The sequence below is a fragment of the Mustela erminea genome, chromosome 8 (genome assembly GCF_009829155.1).
Source record: "Mustela erminea isolate mMusErm1 chromosome 8, mMusErm1.Pri, whole genome shotgun sequence".
In the NCBI taxonomy this organism is placed as follows: domain Eukaryota; kingdom Metazoa; phylum Chordata; class Mammalia; order Carnivora; family Mustelidae; genus Mustela; species Mustela erminea.
The window spans coordinates 65871555-65893848 of NC_045621.1; the positions used below are offsets into that span (position 1 = coordinate 65871555).

At 36.6% G+C, this 22294-nt stretch overlaps 1 protein-coding gene and 1 long non-coding RNA gene across 8 annotated transcripts in view; one reads left to right on the forward strand and one right to left on the reverse strand.

Annotated features, from left to right (window-relative positions):
* LOC116597750 overlaps positions 1-15093 on the reverse strand; it is a 131958-nt gene extending 116865 nt beyond the window's left edge. For both annotated transcript variants that reach the window (XR_004288768.1, XR_004288769.1), the window contains exons 1-2: positions 14948-15093; positions 13725-13782 (exon numbers count right to left, since the gene is read on the reverse strand). This is a non-coding gene — a long non-coding RNA (uncharacterized LOC116597750). The remainder of the gene's footprint in view (positions 1-13724; positions 13783-14947) is intronic.
* UBR3 (ubiquitin protein ligase E3 component n-recognin 3) overlaps positions 1-22294 on the forward strand; it is a 237534-nt gene that overhangs the window by 204173 nt on the left and 11067 nt on the right. For all 6 annotated transcript variants that reach the window (XM_032355897.1, XM_032355899.1, XM_032355900.1 and 3 more), the window contains 3 exons: positions 7785-7909; positions 13436-13543; positions 13664-13789. In XM_032355897.1, coding sequence (XP_032211788.1) covers positions 7785-7909; positions 13436-13543; positions 13664-13789 — 359 coding nt within the window. The remainder of the gene's footprint in view (positions 1-7784; positions 7910-13435; positions 13544-13663; positions 13790-22294) is intronic.

Consider the following 22294-nt stretch of genomic DNA (forward strand, 5'->3'; position numbering starts at 1 on the left):
GTATAGATTGCTCTGGGCAGTATAGACATTTTAACAATGTTTATTCTTCCAGTTCCTGAGCATGGAATGCTCTTCCATGTTTTTGTGTCTTCTTCAATTTCTTTCATGAGTGTTCTGTAGTTCCTCGAGTACAGATCTTTTACCTTTTTGGTTAGGTTTATTCCCAGGTATCTTATGGTTCTTGGTGTTATGATAAATGAAATCGATTCTCTATAATTTCCCTTTCTATATTTTCATTGTTAGTGTATAAGAAAGCAATTGATTTCTGCACATTGATTTTGTATCCTGCCACATTACGGAATTGCTCTATGAGTTCTAGTAGTTTGGAGGGGGAGTCTTTTGGGCTTTCCATATAAAGTATCATGTCATCTGGGAAGAGAGAGAGTTTGACTTCTTCTTTCCCAATTTGAATGCCTTTTATTTCTTTTTTGTTCTCTGACTGCTGTTAGTAGGACTTCTTGTACTTTGTTGAACAATGGTGGTGAGAGTGGGCATCCTTGTGGTGTTCCTGATCTCAATGGGAAGGCTGTCAGTTTTTCCACATTGAGAATGATATTCGCTGTGGGTTTTTTATAGGTAGATTTTATGAAGTTGAGGAATATTCCCTCTATCCCTATACTTTGAAGAGTTTTTATCAGGAAAGGATGCTGTATTTTGTCAAATGCTTTTTCTGCATCAATTTAGAGAACCATGTGGTTCTTGTCTCTTCTCTTATTGATTTGTTCTATCACACTGATTGGTGAATGTTGAACCACCCTTGAATCCCAGGGATAAATCCCACCTGGTCATGGTGGATAATCTTTTTAATGTACTGTTGGATCCTATTATCTAGGATCTTGTTGAGAATCTTGGTGTCCATATTTGTCTGAAATTTTTTTTGATGGGGTTTTTTCCTGGTTTGGGGATCAAGGTAATGCTGGCTTCATAGAGCTGGAAGCTTTCCTTCTGTTTCTGTTTTTTTAAACAACTTCAGGAGAATATGTATTATTTCTTCTTTGAATGTTTGGTAGAATTCCTCATGGAATCTGTCATGCCCTGGACTCTTTTTTTCTGGAGGTTTTTGATCACTTCTTCAATCTCACTACTAGATACTGGTCTTTTCAGGTTGTCAGTGTCTTCCTGTTTCAGTCTTGGAAGAAGTTTATAGGTTTCTAGGAATGCATGTATTTCTTCTATGTTGCTTAACTTGTTGGCATATAACTGTTGATAATAATTTCTGATGATTGTTTCTATTTCCTTGGTGTTGGTCATGATCTCTCCCCCTTCATTCATAATTTTATTAACTTGGGTCCTCTCTTCTTTTGGATTACTTTGGCCAGTGGTTTATTAATCTTATTCTTTCAAAAAAACAACTTCTAGTTTCATTGATGTGTTCTATCATATCTCTAGTTTCTAACTCACTGATCTCTGCTCCAATCTTAATGATTTCTGTTCTTGTGCATGGGATTGGCTTAATTTATTGTTGATTTTCTAGTTCTTTAATGTATAAGGAGAGTTGGTGTATTCGGGATTTTTCAGTTTTTTTTGAGTGAGGCTTGGATGGCTATGTATTTCCCCTTAGGACCACCTTTGCCATATCCTGTAGGTTTTGCACTGATATGTCTTCATTCTCATTGGTTTTCATGAACTGTTTAAGTTCTTCTTTGATTTCCTGATTGATCCAAACATTTTTGAGCAGGATGGCCTTTAGTTTCCAAGTGTTTGAATTCTTTCCAAACTTTCTCCTGTGGTTAAGTTCCAGTTTCAAAGCATTGTGATCTTTATCTTCTAGTCTTCCCTCTCCACTCCCTTAGGGATCCCAATAATTCTGACACTGGAAAGCTTCATGGTGTCATTTATTTCCCTAATTCTGTTTTCATGGCTTCTGTTTGTTCCAGGCCTCCTCCTGATCCTTCTTTTCTATCAGTTTGTCTTCTAGATCACTAATTTGATTTTCTGCCTCATTACCCTAGCTGATAGAGTGTTTAGATTAGATTGGATCTCATTGATAGCATTTTTAAGTTCTGCCAGATCAGCTCTCACTTCTGCCCTTAGAGATTCTATGTTGCCACTAATGGTCTCCATCCTAGCCACTGCCTGGATAATTGTTACCCTGAATTCCAGTTCCGACATGTTGGTTTATGTCCACATCCAATCTGTGGCAGAGGTCACAGTCTCTGAATTTTTCCTCTGTGGGGTGTTCCTCCTCTAGTCATTTTGGTGAGAGGTGGTTGAGGGAATGTATATATCAACCCACGATCCAGTCAAGGTGCACCTTGGAAAGTTTCGGAGCAATCGGAAGGCACCACCAAAAGAGAGAGAGAGAAAGAGAAAGAAAAAAGAAAAGACCCAAAATGAGCCCCAAAAGTAAGATTTATAAGGTATGTAAACAAAAATGAACAAACAAAAAGACCAACAAAAGTAAAAGAAAAAAAGAAAAAAGAAAAACCCAGCCAAAATGAACCCCAAGAGTAAGATTTATGTAGTACAAAACCAAAAGTAAATACATAGAAACACTGACAGAAGAATAAGATGGGAAGGAGGTTATAAACTCTTGATGTGTGTGAGAAAGGTTATTTCAGTTCTTCCTGGGTGTATCTTGTTATTTTTGTTATTGGGCTCAACTTTCCAGAGATGGGGGGAAATTAAAACTAGTTTATATATAGGGGTAGTATTGAATAGGGAAAAAGGATTACCTTGAAGCTTATATCTATATATATATTTTTTTTAAAAAAGAAAAAGAAACACAGGTATATATATGAAAAAAGTTCAAGTTAAAAAGTCATTATGTTGTATTAAATGTCTAGTTGTAATGGTAAGTAGATTTAAAAAAGAAGAATCGTGAGAACAAATTAAAACAAAAAGTTGTATCTATGAAATATACATGTTTTGAGACAATACTGGGAGCTTAATATATTGTTTTCCCCTGATTTTGGGGTTTTACAGTTTTATGGGGACCCTGTGGTTATTGTCCTCTTGTTCTTTTGGCTTGTCTTCTGGAGGAGGGGCCTGCCCTGTTGTTTTTTAGTTAGTCTTGCTTGGGGTGAGTCACTCTGCCCTTTTTCAAGGGGCTGGGCTCTGTAGAAACTGGTTTTTCAGGCTTTTGTTCTCTGGAGGTTTTTGTTCTTTGGCGACTTTTTGCGGGTTTTTGGAGGGTTAGCGCAAAGTAAACTGTTGGCATCCAGACCAATGCCTCAGAGAGAAGCCTCAGTCTGCTCCCCTCTGGATGGTCCAGAACACACAGACTCCCCTTCTGGGTACTCCATTGAATACTGCAATTTCCCACAGGTGGTGCGCACTCCTAGCCACCATCTCAGTGGTCACCCGAGGCCCCCGCTTGTCCCTGTACCCCCGTGCCATTAAAACTGCCATGATATTGGTCTGGACAAGCCTGATGCCAGTGGCTGCCATTGCCGGGACCACTGTCTGGAGTCCATGCCCTTGTCAGGTGCACTCAGACCTCATAGCGCAGGTCACAGAAGGCTGAGGGTCCAGGAACCTCTTGCAGAAGCCTGCGTCAGGCTCTCTCAGGCACGGGCAGGGATGTGCACAGCCCCAGTTGTGATGGAAGCAGCAGAAAGCCATGGCCTCAGGGACCACCAACTGGGGCCCCCACCAGGATCTCTCAGACATGGGGGGGGGTGCCGGCTGTGACTGCCCTGGGACTGTGGGCTTAGGTCTGTGCCTGTGGCCACCTGATTCTACCAATTGCGCCTTTAGACCCTTTGTTCTTTTTGAGTGCTTTTAACCAGACTCCAAGTTAATGCTGGTCTCCAAGCACAGGGCACTTTCGTATTGGGGTAGTTCTTTCCAATGGGTCGCTTCTGGTGGCTTTCCCCCCTTCTGTTTATTTCTGATATCAGTCCCAAGTGCTCCCACTCCACTGTACCTCTCCACTGGTGTCTTCAGCTCCTGTAGAGATCTAGAAGTGTATAATCTTACATCTCAGGCTGATTTCATGGGTGTTCAGAGTGTTCTGATAGATATTTAGCTCAATTCAGGGGACTGGTAGAACCAGGATCTCCTAGTTCTCAGCCATCTTGCCCCTTCTCCTTCTCTTTCTTACTCTTTCTCTCTCTTCATTCTCTCTCTTTTGCTCCTCTCTCTGCAATCAGAGCTCCTACCCCTCCACAGCTCCCATGGCTCTTTTCTCCCCAAGATCAACTCTGCAGCTCCCGCCTTCCTTGAGTTGGTCACCTTTTCTGCTTGTAGACATGTAGCTTTGTTCTGTCATCCTCAGATCGACTTCTTGGGTATTCTGAATGACATTTGGATAGATTGATATTTATCTAGCTGTTTTTGAGGGAAGAAGCAAGCTTACGGTTGCCATACTCTTCCACCATCTTAACCTTAAACCAACAGTGAATGTATTAAAATGCAAATCTCATATCATTCTCATGCGTGAAGTTCTTCAGTGGCTTCCATTATTGGCCAGTCTAGGGACTATAAATCAAATGCCTATAGATAATCAAACAAGTAACATAAATATTAATATTAATAACAATAGATGTTTACTGATTGCCATTGCTGTTTACTGTTTTAGGCATTTAAGTATAAACCTTATTTCACTTAATCCCTTTAAGGTAGGTGAGATTATTATCTCCATTAAATAGATGAAGAAATAAAAGCAAAAGTGTATTGCTAACCTGCCTAAGATATGAAGAGTCAGAGTTAAATCTAGACAATTTGGCTTCATAGCCTAAATTCATTCTTAACCATAATGCTATGTACTGACTCCTTGTGAAACAGTCTTTGGTTTGATATAATCAGGGGTGGAGGACTGTGACAGTTCTCTAGAATGTATGCTTGGCTGAAGAGGACAGTTATCATTCAGCTTCAGATCATTGTTGACATATAAGAATGTGTGCCCAGTGTTGTCAGATCTTCCTGTTTTTTGAGAATAAGGGGAATTTGAGACTTCTATAAGAAATATCCTATTTTTAAACATCAGTTGACTAAAAACTAAACAGGGTAAAGGCAAACCAGATATCTCTGTAGGCTGCAAACAGGTAGCCTATAGTTTACAGCCTTTCATTTTTAGCACAAAGATTGCTTTTCTAGCTTCATCTCTCAAAAATCACTACTTGTATTCTGGTTACACTGGATAGTTTACAATTCTTGTAAATCTTGGGCTTTTTCTGTGCCCTCATAGAAATGACTTCATCTGTCTGGAATCCCCTTTTCCTTACCCCTCCCTTTCCCTGCCTTCCTTATTAAACGGCTTATTTCTCTTTATTATTCAAGATTTAACTTTCCTGGTTGGTACAGGAGGTTTTACTTTTTTTTTTCTATGCCCTGTCCTTATCTCCATTAGTTCCTCCTCTTATTTCCTCCCAGTATACCATGTGCATGTGTGTGGTCATCTGTCTGTCTCTTTCTCTCTCTCCAGATTGTAAGTTCTTATTGTCTGAATCCTGCATGTGTTCATCACCTAGGTGTTAAGACATTTAAAACATTTGGCTTAAAAGCACAGAGTAAGAACACTGATGGACTCACATTACCAAACTGTAGATTTGAGGGTAGTCGTGGGAATTATCAGAACCAGGGCTTTGGATGCTGACAGGGTTTTTGTTGTCTTGGGTCTCCTCTCTCTGAGTCTGCTTCATCCAGTGTTACTTTAGACAGTCTCTGCCATGGACCAGGGGCTCGTCCAGGCTCACATCTTTATACCTTCCATTTACCTCTAGTTAGAAAGATCCCAGATGGGCACTCCAACTTGCTCAGCTATGTCAGGTTCCCACCCCAACCTACCAACATGAGTCCAAGGCAGTGCGTGTGTATATGTGCATACACATACCACTCACTCACTCTAAAATCAGGAAAAATTTTCCTTAGTAAGTGAACTTAAGTTGTCACCTGACCAAGAGTTAGCCAGGCTCTGAGGAAGGAAAGAGTGTTTCAACTTGTACAGAGACCCAGTAGAAGGATACCAAATACTTCTTTTGGAGGGGGGGTGGGGGTTGCTCAGCCAGAGCTGGGCCGAGGCAGAACATCTGCTTTGTGGTGCTAGGTTTGTAGCCACAAGCTCTGAGCTCCTGGAGAGAGAAGGCACAGGACAGTCTCAGTAGCCCTGGCTCAGGAAGGGAGCAGGCTCCCTGGGGACCCTGTTGCTGAGTTGGGGGGCTGTGTCAGACATGGGGAGGCAGACAGATGTGGAGTCACCACTTAAAGGTGCCCAGATGCTTCTTTTATAAGGATCACGGCTGCTTTAAAAAAAAAAAAAAAAGAAAAGTAGATTGCAGGGGGTTAAGGGATGATGCACATAAATCATCGTGCAGGAAAGAGTTAACATAAAAGGCTTGACTGTTAAGTTTTGCAGGGCCTTGACTGGCATCTGGGAACCACGATTTGGGGAGGGTCTCCATCATTTCCACCATCCATAGAACTGATGAGAGTGGCTTGCTGTGTCTAAACTGTACAAACAGTGGTTTATGCTGAACATACCTGCTTTCCTCGTGGAAGTTTAGAGCTTTGATATGTGCTAGAACTTTAATATGTGCTAGAGGGTGCCTATGTGACCTGCCCCCAATGAAAACCCTGGGCACTTTCTTTTAAATAGCTTCCCTGGTGTCAGTTTCTCACATGCTTTCACAGTCTATTGTTAGAGGAATTAAGCATGCCCTGTGTTACTCTACTGGTGGAGAACTCTGGAAGCTTCATCTGGACTATGCCCAATGTACCTTTTGCCTTCTCTGATTTTACTTTGTATCACTTGTTCTAATAAATCATAAGACCATATGCTGAGTCTTATGGGTCCTAGTGCATCATCATCTTGGAAGTTGTCTTGGGGACCTCCAAACACAGCTCTTTAATCTGGGATTATAGGTGTGGGCAAGAAAGGTTAGAAGCCTGGTCTGGCTGGTCCGGGGTGTTGGAACTGACTTGAGAGAGTTATTAAAAGTAGAATTGATAGGACTTAGTGATTGTTTTCATGTGGGGAGAATAAAATAGGAAAGTATCAAGGATATCTAGAGGTTTCTGACTTTAGCAACTAATTAAGTGGTACTACCCATTTATTAGTGGAGCAGTGTCAACAATAGAAGGAAACTGAACCTGCAGTAAAATGATCTGTGTGGATTCAAGTTCAGACCCGGGTGCTTTTTAGCTTTGTTAATAGAGGCACATCCTTTTGAAACTCACATGTCCAACTGAGACTGTTACGAGGCTTGGTTGAGGAAATTCCTAAATTATTAGCTGGATGTAAATATTATGATTTTTGAGCTATCATTTATTAAGTACTGAATATGTTCCAGAAGCTACCAGGCATTTTATATATTGTTACCACTGTTTTTGCATTGTTATAGTTTTAAATTGAATTTTTAAACTCAGAGTACCTAAAATATTGGTATTTCCTTTTTAAAAATTTTTTTTAGAAGTTCTGTATTATCTATTGTATTCTTTATAAGGTTTATATGGTACTAGAAGTGGGTGAAGTGTTGGTTTTAAACACTAGCTCCTAGACAGTGTTGTTAATCACATAATGTCCAGTAAGGGGATTTGCCAACATTACACAGCTATTCAAGGTTGAGTGACATTAGCACTCTGGTCTTCTAAAACAAAACACACTTTACACTATGCTAAATGCTTCTCATTTACATATTCTGTGGATGAATAAAGGAATGTTGCTTTTAGGGTTTCAGATCAATTGGCAGCAAATATAATATCCCATAATCTCATTTTATTAACTACTTAAATGTTGAACAAAACCAATTACATGTTTAAAGAAAGACATATACTTGTGAAATGGTCTTGAGTACAAAATGTCTAGATTTCAAAGAAATAATGATCTTCTCTTTCTCTTGTAGACCATTTCACCTGCATTGTGAAGGTGCTTTTTACCCTTCTATACACACAAGCTCTTGTGGCACTTTCAGTTAAATGCAATGAGGAAGATAGGTCAGCCTGGAAACACACGGGAGCTCTCAAAAAGGTTAGTGTCTTGCCTGAATTTGTCATTTAGTAGTTTGGTTAACTCATTTAAGTTGGGGGTATGAATAAATGAGATTTGGTGTTTGAAAGGCAAACTTTTGGAAAAAAAAACTTTTGAAAAAAAATTTATTTTGGAAAAAAAAAAACTTTTGAAAAAAAAGTATTTCAATTGAAATGGAGCACCTTTAGGTTAAAAAAGTTAAAAATGTTTCCCTGATCAATGAGGTCTTCTGCATCTATCTTTAAACCTTGGCCTTTTTTCCCTTTTCTTTCTTTCTTTCCTTTTTTTTTTTTTTTTTTTTTTTACGATTTTATATATTTATTTGAGAGAGAGAGTGAGGAAAAGGTCAGAGGGAGAAGCAGACTCCCCATGGAGCTGGGAGCCCGATGCGGGACTCGATCCCCGGACTCCAGGATCATGACCTGAGCCGAAGGCAGTCGTCCAACCAACTGAGCCACCCAGGCGTCCCCTTTTTTCCCTTTTCATATGGGAAGTTTTGTTTTGCTTTTGCTTGCAAGTCTTAAACTTGTAAATTATAAATTATAATTTAGAGAAATTATAGAAATTGTGCCAGCCTGTGAGCAAGTAATAAAATATCTGCAGACTTGCCTATTTTACTTATTTGTCATCTTTTCTTCTCCTTGCTCCTGTTTCCAGTCAATCCAAAGATGGGTTTCAACTCATCACTAATGAATTAAAAATCCTAGCCTTTTCTTAATTATGCTTCTTCAAATACTAATTTTTCCATGCTAAAAAAATACGTAAGTGGGAAGCCTGGGTGGCTTAGTCAGTTAAGCATTCGGCTCTTGGTTTTCACGCAGGTCATGATTGCAAGGTTGTGGCGTTGAGCCCCATGTCTGGCTTCGTGCTGGGCATGGAGCCTGCTAAAGATTCTGTCCCTGTTCCTCTGCCCCGCACCCCTCCCCTCTTCAAAAATATACATGAGTTCTTAGCAAATTTAAAGTTTTCTGGTTAAAATTACATAAACAGTTTAGAAAAAGTATGCAAGTTTAGTTAAACGTAAGTGTTTTCAGTGACTTCAGAACGAAAGTGATACTGTAGAACTAAAGAACTGACTTAGTGGTTTGGCTGAGGCATAGGTAAAATAAGAAAATTAATTCAGTGTTTATTGGGGAAGTTGTTAGGAAAAAATAGTAAGTGCAATGTTAATTAAACCTATTGATTGGTTTATAGACCCTTCAAGAGGTTTTAAACCTTACTGAAAGGTTTGTATTAAAATTGTATCTACTTATATCAAAGGAAAGTAAACTTACACATGAACTGAATTCAATATAGTCTTCACTTTTATACTAGCTTACTCACAAACCATGATTATATATACAAAAATTTAATATAGTATCACCAAGTTCATTATGTCATAATTAGGGGTATTGGTTTTGGCTTGAATGCTAAGCTGAGGTCCTGCCACTAAATAATTCATTCTTGGATAATTTTACCTTCTATAATTATCTTTCTTTTTTCTAAATACTCTTTCTAGTTTTTTCCATAATCTAAACATTTAGATATATAGCAGATTATAAATAATAGCAACAATAATATTTACAAGTAGTGAAACATATCATTGTGATTTCTGTAACTGTTCTGCATCATTCATTCCTTTTTAAAAGTTTCCTTCTTCTTTTACTTCCTTCTCTCACCCCCTTCTTCTTTCCTTCATTGAATCTCACTTACTCATTACATCCCTCATTTTCTTATCCTTCAGATACGATAATTCTAATGAAAACAGATTTTTGCCAGCTCTAATCTGGTCCAGGGCCATAAAAATATAGGTACTATGTATTTTTAAAAGATAATGAAGTTTTGTTGTGCTGGAAAAGTCATTATTACAGTTGATTTAAATTGTTTTTTTTTTTTGATTGGTGGAATTTCTGTTAAAAGACTATATTGGGATTTCATAACCTGAGGTCCTTTCCTTTCCTTTCATTTCCTTTTGTTTTGTTTGTTTTGCTGAGGAGTGGGACCATAGCATCCAGCATATTCAAAGGGCCTGTTACTTGCAAAATTTGAAGAACTACTATAATTTAGACAAAGTATCTGCCCCACACATAACTGTTATATGTCTCAACCTCTGATCCTTTTCTTCATTTAATCCATATATCTTTGCCATCTCTCCCACTGGATTCTCTCTTTTTCTTTTTTCCCTTAAGATTTTATTTATTGGGCGCCTGGGTGGCTCAGTGGGTTAAGCCGCTGCCTTCGGCTCAGGTCATGATCTCAGGGTCCTGGGATCGAGTCCCGCATCGGGCTCTCTGCTCAGCAGGGAGCCTGCTTCCTTCTCTCTCTCTCTCTCTGCCTGCCTCTCAGTGTACTTGTAATTTCTCTCTGTCAAATAAATAAATAAAATATTTAAAAAAAAAAAAAATAAAAAAAAAATAAAAAAAAAAAAAGATTTTATTTATTTATTTGGGAGAGAGAGAGAGCACGAACAGTGGGGAGGGACAGAGGAAGAGGGAAAAATAGACTCCTTGCTGAGCAGGGAGCCTTACACAGGGACCCTGGGACCATGACCCCAGGGAAAGCAAGACGCCCAACTGAGCCACCCAGGTGCCCCCTCTTTGGATTCTTTTGATCTTAATTCTAGTCTTTCACCGATGGCCTCAGAAATACTCCTCTTAAGCTTTACAACCTTACTTGTAAATTCAAATATTGCCTATATAATAATATGTTCTCCTAAGACTTCTTATGTACGAAATAAAATTATTTTCTTATCTAATAAATCTTCTGGCCAGAAGTTCTCCATAAAAGAGTGAATATTACATTATATTTGACTTCCTGATCTCATATAGTTCCTGCCATGTATGAAGAAGTGCTTAAGGTATATTTTGATAATAATGACTTAAAAGCTGGTTATCACTCTGTAACTTACTTGGATGATCTGAACATCATTTATTTTTATTGGAGGGTATTTTCCTCATAAGTTAGAAGGTATTTGACTTGAAATACTTCTCTGTTGTTGTCCTATAAATCTCTTACTGAAGGGTATACTGAATTTAGGAAGCCTTTAGGCTGAATTGTTTATTTTTAGAAACTTTTTTTAAAAAAAAGATTTTATTTATTTTGGAGTGGGCGGTGGGGGAGAAGCAAACTCCCATGTGGAGCTGGGAGCCGGACGCGGGACTCCATTCCAGGTTTCTGGGATCATGACCTGAGCTGAAGGCAATTGCTTAACCACTGAGCCACCCAGGCACCCTATTTTTAGAAACTTTAATATTAATGTCACATTGATTATAAGCAGCAAAATCATGGTAATATTATCTCGAGTCTTCTGCATTTTGAGTTTAAGTGAATTCTGCCTATTTAAAAACAGCTCTGATTAAATTAATTTTAAGAACATAATGTATTGCTGTTTTAAATTTAGTGGTATATTAATTGTTGTGAATTATATGTAACCTATAGGTCATCATATTTGGCAAGTGGTCATCCGCTTGGTTAATTTGGCAAGAGTGGGATGGATCACATGATTTAAAGAGTGCAGTTATAGGGGCGCCTGGGTGGCTCAGTGGGTTAAGCCGCTGCCTTCGGCTCAGGTCATGATCTCAGGATCCTGGGATCGAGTCCCGCATCGGGATCTCTGCTCAGCAGGGAGCCTGCTTCCCTCTCTCTCTCTCTGCCTGCCTATCTGTTTACTGTGAACTCTCTCTGTCAAATAAATAAATAAAATCTTTTTTTTTTTTTTTTTTAAAGATTTTATTTATTTATTTGACAGAGAGAGATTACAAGTAGGCAGAGAGGCAGGCAGAGAGAGAGAGGAGGAAGCAGGCTCCCTGCTGAGCAGAGAGCCCGATGCGGGACTCGATCCCAGGACCCTGAGATCATGACCTGAGCCGAAGGCAGCGGCTTAACCCACTGAGCCACCCAGGCGCCCAATAAATAAAATCTTTAAAAAAAAAAAAGAGTGCAGTTATAGAGTCAGAGGACTGTTTTTGTAGTTTAGAAGCAGGGCATGATAACACTACATGGCTGAGTGATATGACAGTAAGAGGAGTAGTTTAAAGATAATACAAAGAATTGATTATCTAGACAAGTTCCAAGGTCAAAAACTCCAGTGCTACCAAAATAAATTCTATCAACTAGACAGCAGGTACTTATTGATCAGATTTTTGTTATGCAAAGGGAAACATATAAAATACAAAGTATAGTTCCTGACATTTTGGAATTTACTGTCTAGGTGAAGAGAGCACAATTACCCATGAGAAACAATAGAAAGACTAAGTATCATCAAATAACAAATTCTGTAGCTCAGACAACTAGTGCTTATCAGACTGTCAGGATGAGCATATATCCTAAAAACCTTATTAACATAAATTTGAATTTACAAATAGCCATTATTTCTTTCTTATAAAAAATATAGCATCATTAAGCTTAATTAATTTGTAAACAGTTATTTAATATAAGTATCTATACATTCTTTAATAAGCATTATCCTATATTATTTTTACATTAAATTGTTTTAACAAATCCTGTTCAAGGAATTCAAGGGAAATTCTAAAGGAAAAAATTTATGGTCTGTGATTTCTTCCATTTCATGCATGTATGATTTTGCTATTGTAATGAGTATATGTATATATTCCTTCTGTTGGCTTTTTTCACATCATATTATGAACATTTTTTCATATAGCTCAAATTTGTCATATTCACTGCCTATAAAATATTCTTTTGAGTTGAGACGGCATAATTTAGGTAGCTGCTTCACTTGTTGGTCATTTCTGGGTTTTCAGTATTATAGTGCTGCAGTGAGTGTCTTAAATGTTTAGTTATTTTTTTCTTTTAGATTATATCTCTAGGAAGAATTTCCAGGAGTGGAAATTACTGGGTCAAAAGATATGATTTACATATGTTCATTTACACATACATTATGTAATTTACGTCTGTCTTTTTTTTTTTTTTTTTAGTTTTTATTTGTTTATTTGACAGAGATCACAAGTAGGCAGAGAGAGGTGGGGGAAGCAGGCACCCTGCTGAGCAGAGAGCCCAATGTGGGGCTTGATCCCAGGACCCTGGGATCATGACCTCAGCTGAAGGCAGAGGTTTTAACCCACTGAGCCACCCAGGCGCCCCACATCTGTGTTTTAAGAAGTATTGGAGAGGCTCCTGTGTGGCTGTCAGTTATGCATCGGCCTTTGGCTTCTGGGATCAAGCTCCAGGTTAGGCTCCCTGCTCAGCATGGAGCCTGCTTCTCTCTCACAGAGCCTGCTTCTCCCTCTGCTCGTACCCTCAATTTCTGCGTGTGCTCTCTCTCTCTTAATCTCTAGCAAATAATTAAATAAAATCTTGAAAAAGTCTTGAAGAAATAAAGAAGTATTGGGATAGTTTTATCACATACCCAATTTCATCGTAAATCTAGAGGTGTACTGTTGTACACAGATTTTGAGGAATTGAAGTTTACATTTGTGAAAAAAATGTAGTCACCATTATACCTCTACTTATTAAAAAGTCTTCTTTCCAATGTAATTTTTTTCTGTAATTTTCATTGACTGATGGAACTAATTTTTCATTTTTTCCTAGAATACAAGTGATGCAGAAAAGTCTTATGAAGTGTTACTGAGCTTTGTGATAAGTGAACTATCTAAAGGAAAGTTATACCATGAAGAGGGCACTCAGGAATGTGCAATGGTATGTTCCAGATGTAGTGGTTATTTGTTAAAAATTTAGATATTGTTGCCATTATGAATATAATTTTTAAGCTTTATCTATTACAGAATAAATTGTTCAGGTTCTCTTTTTTAACTTTAGGTTAGCCCTGTTGCGTGGTCTCCTGAATCCATGGAAAAATACTTACAGGACTTCTGCTTACCTTTCCTCAGAATCACCAGCCTTCTTCAGCACCACCTTTTTGGGGAAGATTTACCTAGCTGCCAGGTATAATTTGGGGTAGAGAATAGGAAGTCTTGTTTTTACAATTAATTAATTTTTTGAAATATACTGACATGTAGTATAATACATCTATATACAGAACTGTTATGTAAGTATGTTAGTCTAACTCTAAGGAATAAATATTTAGAACATTTACTCTTAATGTTATTTTTTTTTATTTGCTAGTATTTACTCACTTTTATGATAATATTACTAATACTTGATACTTGAGCACTTTTGTAGAATAGTGATAATGCCCAATACTTGAACAGGACCATAGTATTCATATTGATATATTTATCGTTATTTTTATTATGTTGATATATTAATCACTGATTGTCATCTGCTTTTATTATCCTTTTAAAAGTTATGTTGGTCAGAAAGCTGTTTGTCTGAAGACATGATGGCATTTATATAATTTTAGAACAGGAAAATGTTCAATTTGTAGATAGTTATGTTGAAAATTTGGAAACACAAATTATCACTGGTTGAATCTATTTTATAAAACTGGTTGATGTGAATAGGCAAGAAAGTGGCAGAATAGAGAACCAGAAGGTAAGTCAGTGAAACTGCTTATAGGATTATACTCTGACATTATCTGTCATCTGTTTCTAGGAAATTTGATACGGGAATTAAGACATTTATCACATATATGGTGTTTGAAGCCTGCAGTACATCAGAATTAAGCAGTTGATCCTTCTTTCTCTCTTACATAATTGACCATTGCATTAAATAGTTTAGATTCTTTGCTTTTTTAATGTGATTTAAGATAAACTCTGCACATTTATCCTCAAAACATTTAAAGCTTATGGATATTGAATAAATTAAAAATGTTCCATCCATTAGGTATTCTCTTTCATAGTTATTTTTAAATTTCAACTTAAATTTCCTTTGGTGTACAGTAGTTCCCCTTTATCTGCAGGGGATATGTTCTAAGACCCCCAGTGGATGCCTGAAACCAGGGCTTGTACCAAACCCTACATATACTGGTTTTTTGTTTTCTATACATAGATACATATGATACTATAATTTATAAATTAGGCACTTTAAGAGATTAACAATAATAATGGGACATATAACAATAGATACATATAACGATATACTATAATGAAAGTTATGTGAGTACAGTCTCTCTCTTAAAATATTTTACTGTAGTGTACTTACCCTTCTTGTGATGATGTGAGATGATAAAATGCCTGCATGTTGAGATGAAATGAATGATGTGTATGCATTATAATGTTGAGTTAGACTATTATTGGCCTTCTGACCATATGTCAGAAGATGGATCATCTGTTTCTAAACTACAGTTGATACCAGTAACTGAAATCACAGAAGGCGAAACTGTCATGGGGGGGGGTAGGGCAGGGAACCACTGTATGAGCACCCTCAGGCATGGAGATTAATAGAAAAAAATCTACTGCCTCCTTCATTAACTTTTCTCCATTCATATTTAAAGGCCATAGGTTATGATTCTTTGGTGTGCCTATTGCCTTATATGGTTTATTTTGTCATTTGGGTTTTTTTTGTTTGTTATTAAGGTATTTTTATCCCATAAGTTGGAAATTATCCTGAAGCAGAAGCTCTTGAACTGGGCGTTGAAAGCTGGCTGGGTGTTGACTGTGATGCTTGTAGTAGCATACCAGGCATGTGCTTAGAACAGGAAAGAAATGCATCAATTAGGAGGCACAAAAAGAAACAATGCTACATAGTGTTAGAAATAGATTAAAGTAAAGTTGTAATGGATCTTGAATTTCACATGAAGGAATTTGGACCATTGAAAGATTTGAGACCAAAATGTGACATGATTCAATTTTTATTTTAGTATATAATTTCATACTAAAATAAGACCGATTTGGGCGTATGAGGAATGGAGAATGGAAACTGGGGGTATTAGGAATGGAGAAGCTAGTTGGAGAGAATAGGGAGAAATTAGAGATTTCAGAAATGGAATAGTCAGGATTTTAGTTGAACATGTAGGGAGTCCAGGAAGATGAGTCAGACTGTACTAGGGTTTTGAGCCCGGGAGCCTTGAATAATAATAATAATAATAATTTTATAATCCGTAATCATAAATAATTTTATAATCAATTTATAAATTTTCTTCCAAAATCCTATAAGATGATAGATTAGAATTACTTTGAACATGTAGTTTTAAGGCATTGAATATAGTTTATATGTCCATTCAGGTCTTCTTTTAATATTTCTTATAGAACTTTTTAAAATTGTCATTTTAAAGTCTGGAGCGTTCTTTATAAAGTGAATCCTAGAGGCTTTATGGTTTCAGTTTCTATCTAAATGATGTCTTATTTCTATTGCACATTGATTACTTCTTGCTGGAATGGAATAATACTATTGATTTTGGTGTGTTCTTGTGGCTGGCCACTTGCTGAATTCTCTTATTGGTTCTAATAGTTTGTTGATTCCCCCTTTTTTTTTTTTTTTGGTAATTTTGTTTTATTTTATTTTTTTTTTCGGTGTTCCAAGATTCATTGTTTATGCACCACACCCAGTGCTCCATGCAATATGTGCCCTCCTTAATACCCACCACCATTGCCTGTTGCTTCTTTTAGATATTTTATGTAATTATGATCATATCATCTGAGAATAAAGACAGTATTGTCCCTTTTCTTCAAATCTTTATTTTTCTGTTCTTGTCTCAATACATGTCCAGTTGGAATTTTGAGCAGTGTAAGTAACAGGCAGCATCCATTTTTTCCTGCCCTATCCCAAAGAGAATTCTTCTCAAGTTTTCTGTGCATGCCTTTGGTTTGTGTTTGAATTTAATATAATTAAATTTTTTAATATTATAAGTGGAATCATTTGAAATTTTATTTTCTAATATATTGCTAAAATGTAGAAATCCATTCAGAAATTTTGAACATTAATCATCTACATTTAACCATTTTGCTAATAAATTCAGTAATTATTTCTAATAGCCAGGAGACTCTTGAGTTTAACAATAAATTTTTAAAATTTTTTAACATTTTGGTAAGCATGGGAATTCATCAAGAGTGATACATAGTACATATTCCAACAAAACATTCGGGGTAAATACCCAGCAGTGCTCTTATAGGAAACTCTCCACAGTACTCTCCACGTTAATCTATTAGACCTTCCCAATTTAGTTAAATGTTTTAGTCAAACACTATTTCTACTACCATAATAGGGCTAATTATTGTAGTCTATATGGTTCTCTTATATTTTCTCCAACTTAAATGCAGCCTCTCACATTTATCCTCTGCATAAATACAGAGGACACAGTCCCTTCCACAGGAATTTCAGGTAATTTTTGAATTCCAGAGCATTGTTCATAAGATGTTTGTACATATGTAGTTTTCATGGAAGAAAATGGTTATCAGACTATTTCTTCTTTATTTTTTTAGTGTTCCAAGAGTCCTTGTTTATGCAGCACACCCAGTGCTCCATGCAATACATGCCCTCCAAAGTACCTACCACCAGGCTCGCCCATCCCACACTCTCCTCCCCTCTAAAACCCTCAGTTTGTTTCTCAAAGTCTGCAGTCTTTCATGGCTCTTCTCCCCCTCTCATTTCCTTCAGTTCACTTTTCATTTCCTTTTCCTAATGTCCTCCATGTTATTCCTTATGCTCCACAAGTAAGTGAAACATATGATAATTGACTCTCTCTGCTTGACTTACTTCACTCAGCATAATCTCCTCCAGTCCCGTACATGTTGATACAAAAGTTGGGTATTCATCCTTTCTGATGGAGGTCTAATATTCCATTGTATCTGTGGACCACATCTTCTTTATCCATTCATCTATTGAAGGGCGTCTTGGCTCTTTCCACTGTTTGGCCATTTTGGACATTGCTGCTCTGAACAGTGGGGTACAGATGGCCCTTCTTTTCACTACATCTGTATCTTCGGGGTAAATACCCAGCAGTGCTCTTATAGGAAACTATGATTACCAACCCCCCCCCCCCGCCAAATTTGAAAAACAGTGCTCTACTGTATCTCCTTTAGTTATTTTTTTCTTTCTTCTGTCAACAGTAGTTTTTCCATGAATGATTATAATGATACCTAGCATTTATTGTGTATTGACACATGCTAACACTGTTTTAAGTGCTTTGCACTTAAATTCATGTAAGTTTCCCAACAACTATGAGGTAGCTGTTACGATCCTCACTTTGCAGACAAGGAAACAGAAACAGAGAGATGAATAACTTGCCCAAGATTCACAGCTAGTATTTAAAGCAGCCAGGATTTGAACACATTTAGTCTAGATGCCCAATCTGCACTATTAACCTCTGAGCTGTGCTGCCGCTTGCTATACAAAATATTTTTGAGGAGTTCAGGTAATTTTCTTCTAGTATTAAGTCTATAAAAACCACTATAATATTGCATATTATAGTCTCTTTGAATTTCGGTGTAATTATGAATACTCTACCTATAGATGTCTCTTATACCACAATAATAGTACTAATATTATTAGTTGTACTATTACTAGTATTACTGCTAATAATTTATTGATAGCTGAATAGACATACTGAAATAGCAAAAAAAAAAAAATTGAAAATGTTTCCATCTATTAGAAACTGGCTAGACACTGGAACTCTGCAGAAAAGAAAAGAATAGAAAGTTTTCTATGTACCAATCTGGAAAAATCTCAAAAATATATTAAGTGACCAAAGGCGAGGCATGCTTGTATTAAATACAGATAGGGGAGAAATAGTGGTATTTATATTTGCTTATATATATAATCCCCATCACCTCTTTGATCCCTGCCCTACTTCCCATCCAGTAACCATCAGTTTGTTTTCCACGTTCAGAGTCTGTTTTTTGGTTTGCCTCCCTACCCCCATGATCATTTGTTTTGGTCCTTAAATTCAGTGTATGAGTGAAATCATATAGTATTTGTCTTTCTGTGACTTATTTTACTTAGCATAATAGTTTCTAGATCTACCCATGGCCTTGCACATGGCAAGATTTCATTCCTTTTTATGGCTGAGTAATATTCCATTATATATATATAAACATATAGACAGACCACATCTTCTTTATCCATTCATCAGTCATTGGACACTTGGACTGTTTCCATAATTTGGCTATTATAAATAATGCTGCTATGGACATTGGGCTGCATGTATCCCTTCGATTAAGTATTTTTGTATTTTTTGAGTAAATATCCAGTAATATAGTTGCTAGGTCTAGGGCAGTTCAATTTTTAACTCTTTGAGGAACCTCCATACTGTTTTCCAGAATGACTGCAACAGTTTGCACTCCCACCAACAGTACAGGGGTTTCCTTTTTCTCCACATTCTTGCCAACATTTGTTTCTTGTGTTTTTGATATTAGCCATTCTGGCAGGTATGAGGTGGTATCTCATTGTAGTTTTGATTTGCGTTTCCCTGATGATGAGTGATACTAGTCGTCTTTTCGTATGTCTTTTGGCCATCTGGATGTCTTCTTTAGGAAAATGTCTATTCATCTCTTCTGCCCATATTTTAATTGGATTATTTGGTTTTTAGGTGTTGAGTTTTGTAAGTTCTTTATAGATTCTGGCTACTGACCTTTTATCAGATACACCATTTGCAAATATCTTCTCCCATTCTGTAGGTTGCCTTTTTATTTTGTTGATTGTTTCCTTCACTGTGCAGGAGCCTTTATAGTGATGAAGTCCCAATTGTTTATTTTTGCTTTTGTTTCCCTTGTCTTGAGAGACATATCTAGAAAGAAGTTGGTATTGTTAATGTCAAAGAAGTTACTGCCTATGTTCTCCTCTAGGATTTTTATGGTTTGGGGTCTCACATTTAGGTCTTTAATCCATTTTGAATTTACTTTTGTGTGTGGTGTAAGAAAGTGGTCCAGTTTTATTCTTTTGCATGCTGCTGTCCAGTTTCCCCAACACCATTTGTTGAAGAGACTGTCTTTTTTCCATTGAATATTCTTTCCTGCCTTGTCAAAGTTTAATTGGCCAAGTAGTTCTGGGTTTTCTTTTCTGTTCTATTGATCTGTTGTCCATTTTTGTGCTAGTACCATACTGTTTTGATCACAACAGAATTGTAATATAACTTGAAGTCCGGAATTGAGACATCTCCAGTTTTGCTTTTCGTTTTCAAGGTTGCTTTGGCTATTTGAGGTCTTCTGTGGTTCCATACAAATTTTAGGATTGTTTATTCTAGCTCTGTGAAAAATGCAGTTGGTATTTTGATAGGGATTGTATTAAATATGTAAATTGCTTTGGTAGTGTAGACATTTTAACAATATTTATTGTTCCAGTGCATCATCATGGAATGTCTTTCCATTTCTCTGTGTTATTTTCTTTTTTTTAAGATTTTACTTATTTATTTGATAGAGAGAGAGCACAAGTAGACAGAGAGGCAGGAGGGGTGGGGGAGGGAGCAGGCTCCCTGCTGACAGAGAGCCTGATGCGGGGCTCGATCCCAGGACCCTGAGATCATGACCTGAGCCGAAGGCAGAGGCTTAACCCACTGAGCCACCCAGGTGCCCCATCTCTATGTTATTTTCTAATAAAGAAATTTCTATTTTACTCCTTTTCCTAGCCGCTCAGTCACTATTAGGTGCTATCAGTTTACTCTGTATTATTCCAGATAAACATATACCAAAAAATATGTCTATAGAGGGGTGTATTTTTTCTTTAGCCCCTTTTAAACATACTGTTGTATAGCTTGCATTTTTTCCCCACTTAAGAGTGTATCTTAGAGATCATTTCATATTCAATGTATGAAGACCTTTCTTATTCTGTTCTACAGATTAAGAATATTTCATTGTATGATATACCAGGATGTATTTAATCAGTCCTTTATTAGTAAACATTTGGGTTATTTATGATCCTTTGCTATTTATAAATGATAAAACAATGAGTAATAGCACATGCAAGACATTTTGCTTGGTTTTTTTTATTGTATTTGTGGGATAAATTCCTAGAAGTGGTTTGCTGTGTCAGCTCTTACATACAGTTGTAGTTTTGATGGTTATTACCAAATGCCTTTCACCAAAATTATATCAATTACATTAATAGTAATGTATGAGAGTTTCCCTAATCATGTGTCTGTGCAGTGTGTTCTCAAACTATTTGATCTTTGCCTCTAGATCTTTTGATTAGGTAAAATATATTTCAGTGTAGTTTTAATTAGCATTTCTCCTAAGGGTGAGCATTTCCATATTTAGGAGCCATTTTATTTCTTTTACTACAGGTTACTTGTTATATGTTTCTTTTGAAAATAATTAGAAAATGAATACAAGTAAAAGATAATTTATTATCTGATCTTTAAAGTATCTCATGATTTTTCTTTGTTTAGAATAATCTTCCACTCTATTTTATCTAAGTCAAGTGAGAAACTTTTATTTTTCTTTCATAAGTTTTTCCTTAACTAGGGTATCTCTCATTTTAGTGACCCACATTTGGACTCAACATCTGCTGCATAAAGATAAGCCAAGTAATCCTGTAGTAGTCTATGAATGCCAGGAGAAAAAAAAATTCATTTATGTAGTTCTTTGTTAATTTTTATTTATTGTTCAATTTCCTATCATAAGATGAAAAATATTGCAATTTTTCTACCATTGGTAGTTCCCTTTTTCTCAAGTTATTTCTGTGCCTTACATTGGAAATAAATGCCCTTTCTCAACACAGCAGGAAAATATAACAGTTAAAAATATATATGCACGAAACAACAAAACCCCAAAACACATAAACAGAAATTGACAGAATTGAAAGAAAAAATAGATCCACAATTATAGCTGGACATTCCAGTGTTCTTTCTTACTAGTCAATGATAAGGAGACAGTATAAATGACACCTGAACAGTACTATCAATCAACTTGTGTCATTAACATCTATAGAATACTTCACCAAAAAATAACAGAATGCATATTTTTTACAAGTGCACATGAGCATTCCTCAGAATATGCTATATGCCAAGCCATAATGCAAGTTATCAATATATTTAGAAGAGTTGAAATCATATAGCATATTTTCTGACCACATAAGAGTTAAAGTCATTAACAAAAAAATATGGAAATCCCCAAATGTGTGGGAATTAAGCAACATACTTTTGAATAACTTAAAGCAGAAATCCCAAGGAAATTAGAAAATACTTAAACTGAGTGAAAATGAAAAACACAGCATAGCAAAAAAAGCAGCATGTCACTGAAATAATTCTTGGAGAGATACAGCTTCAAGTGAAGAAGGTTCTCAAGTCATTCATCTAAATTTCTATTTTATGAAGCTAAAAATAGGGCAGATTAGGCCCAAAGCAAGTAAAAGAGGCAGTGTACAAACTAATGTCACAAGTGATGAGGATTTGGAGTACCTGAAACTCTCACTCATTGCTGACGATAATGCAAAATGGCATAGTCAAATTTTTTTTATATAAATTTTTATTATGTTATGTTAGCCACCAAACAGTACATCATTAGTTTTTGATGTAGTACATAGTCAAATTTGAAAAAAGTTTGGCAATTTCTTTTAAAAGCTGAGCATGCATTTACTGTACAACCCAACAATTCTACTCCTAGGTATCTACCAAAA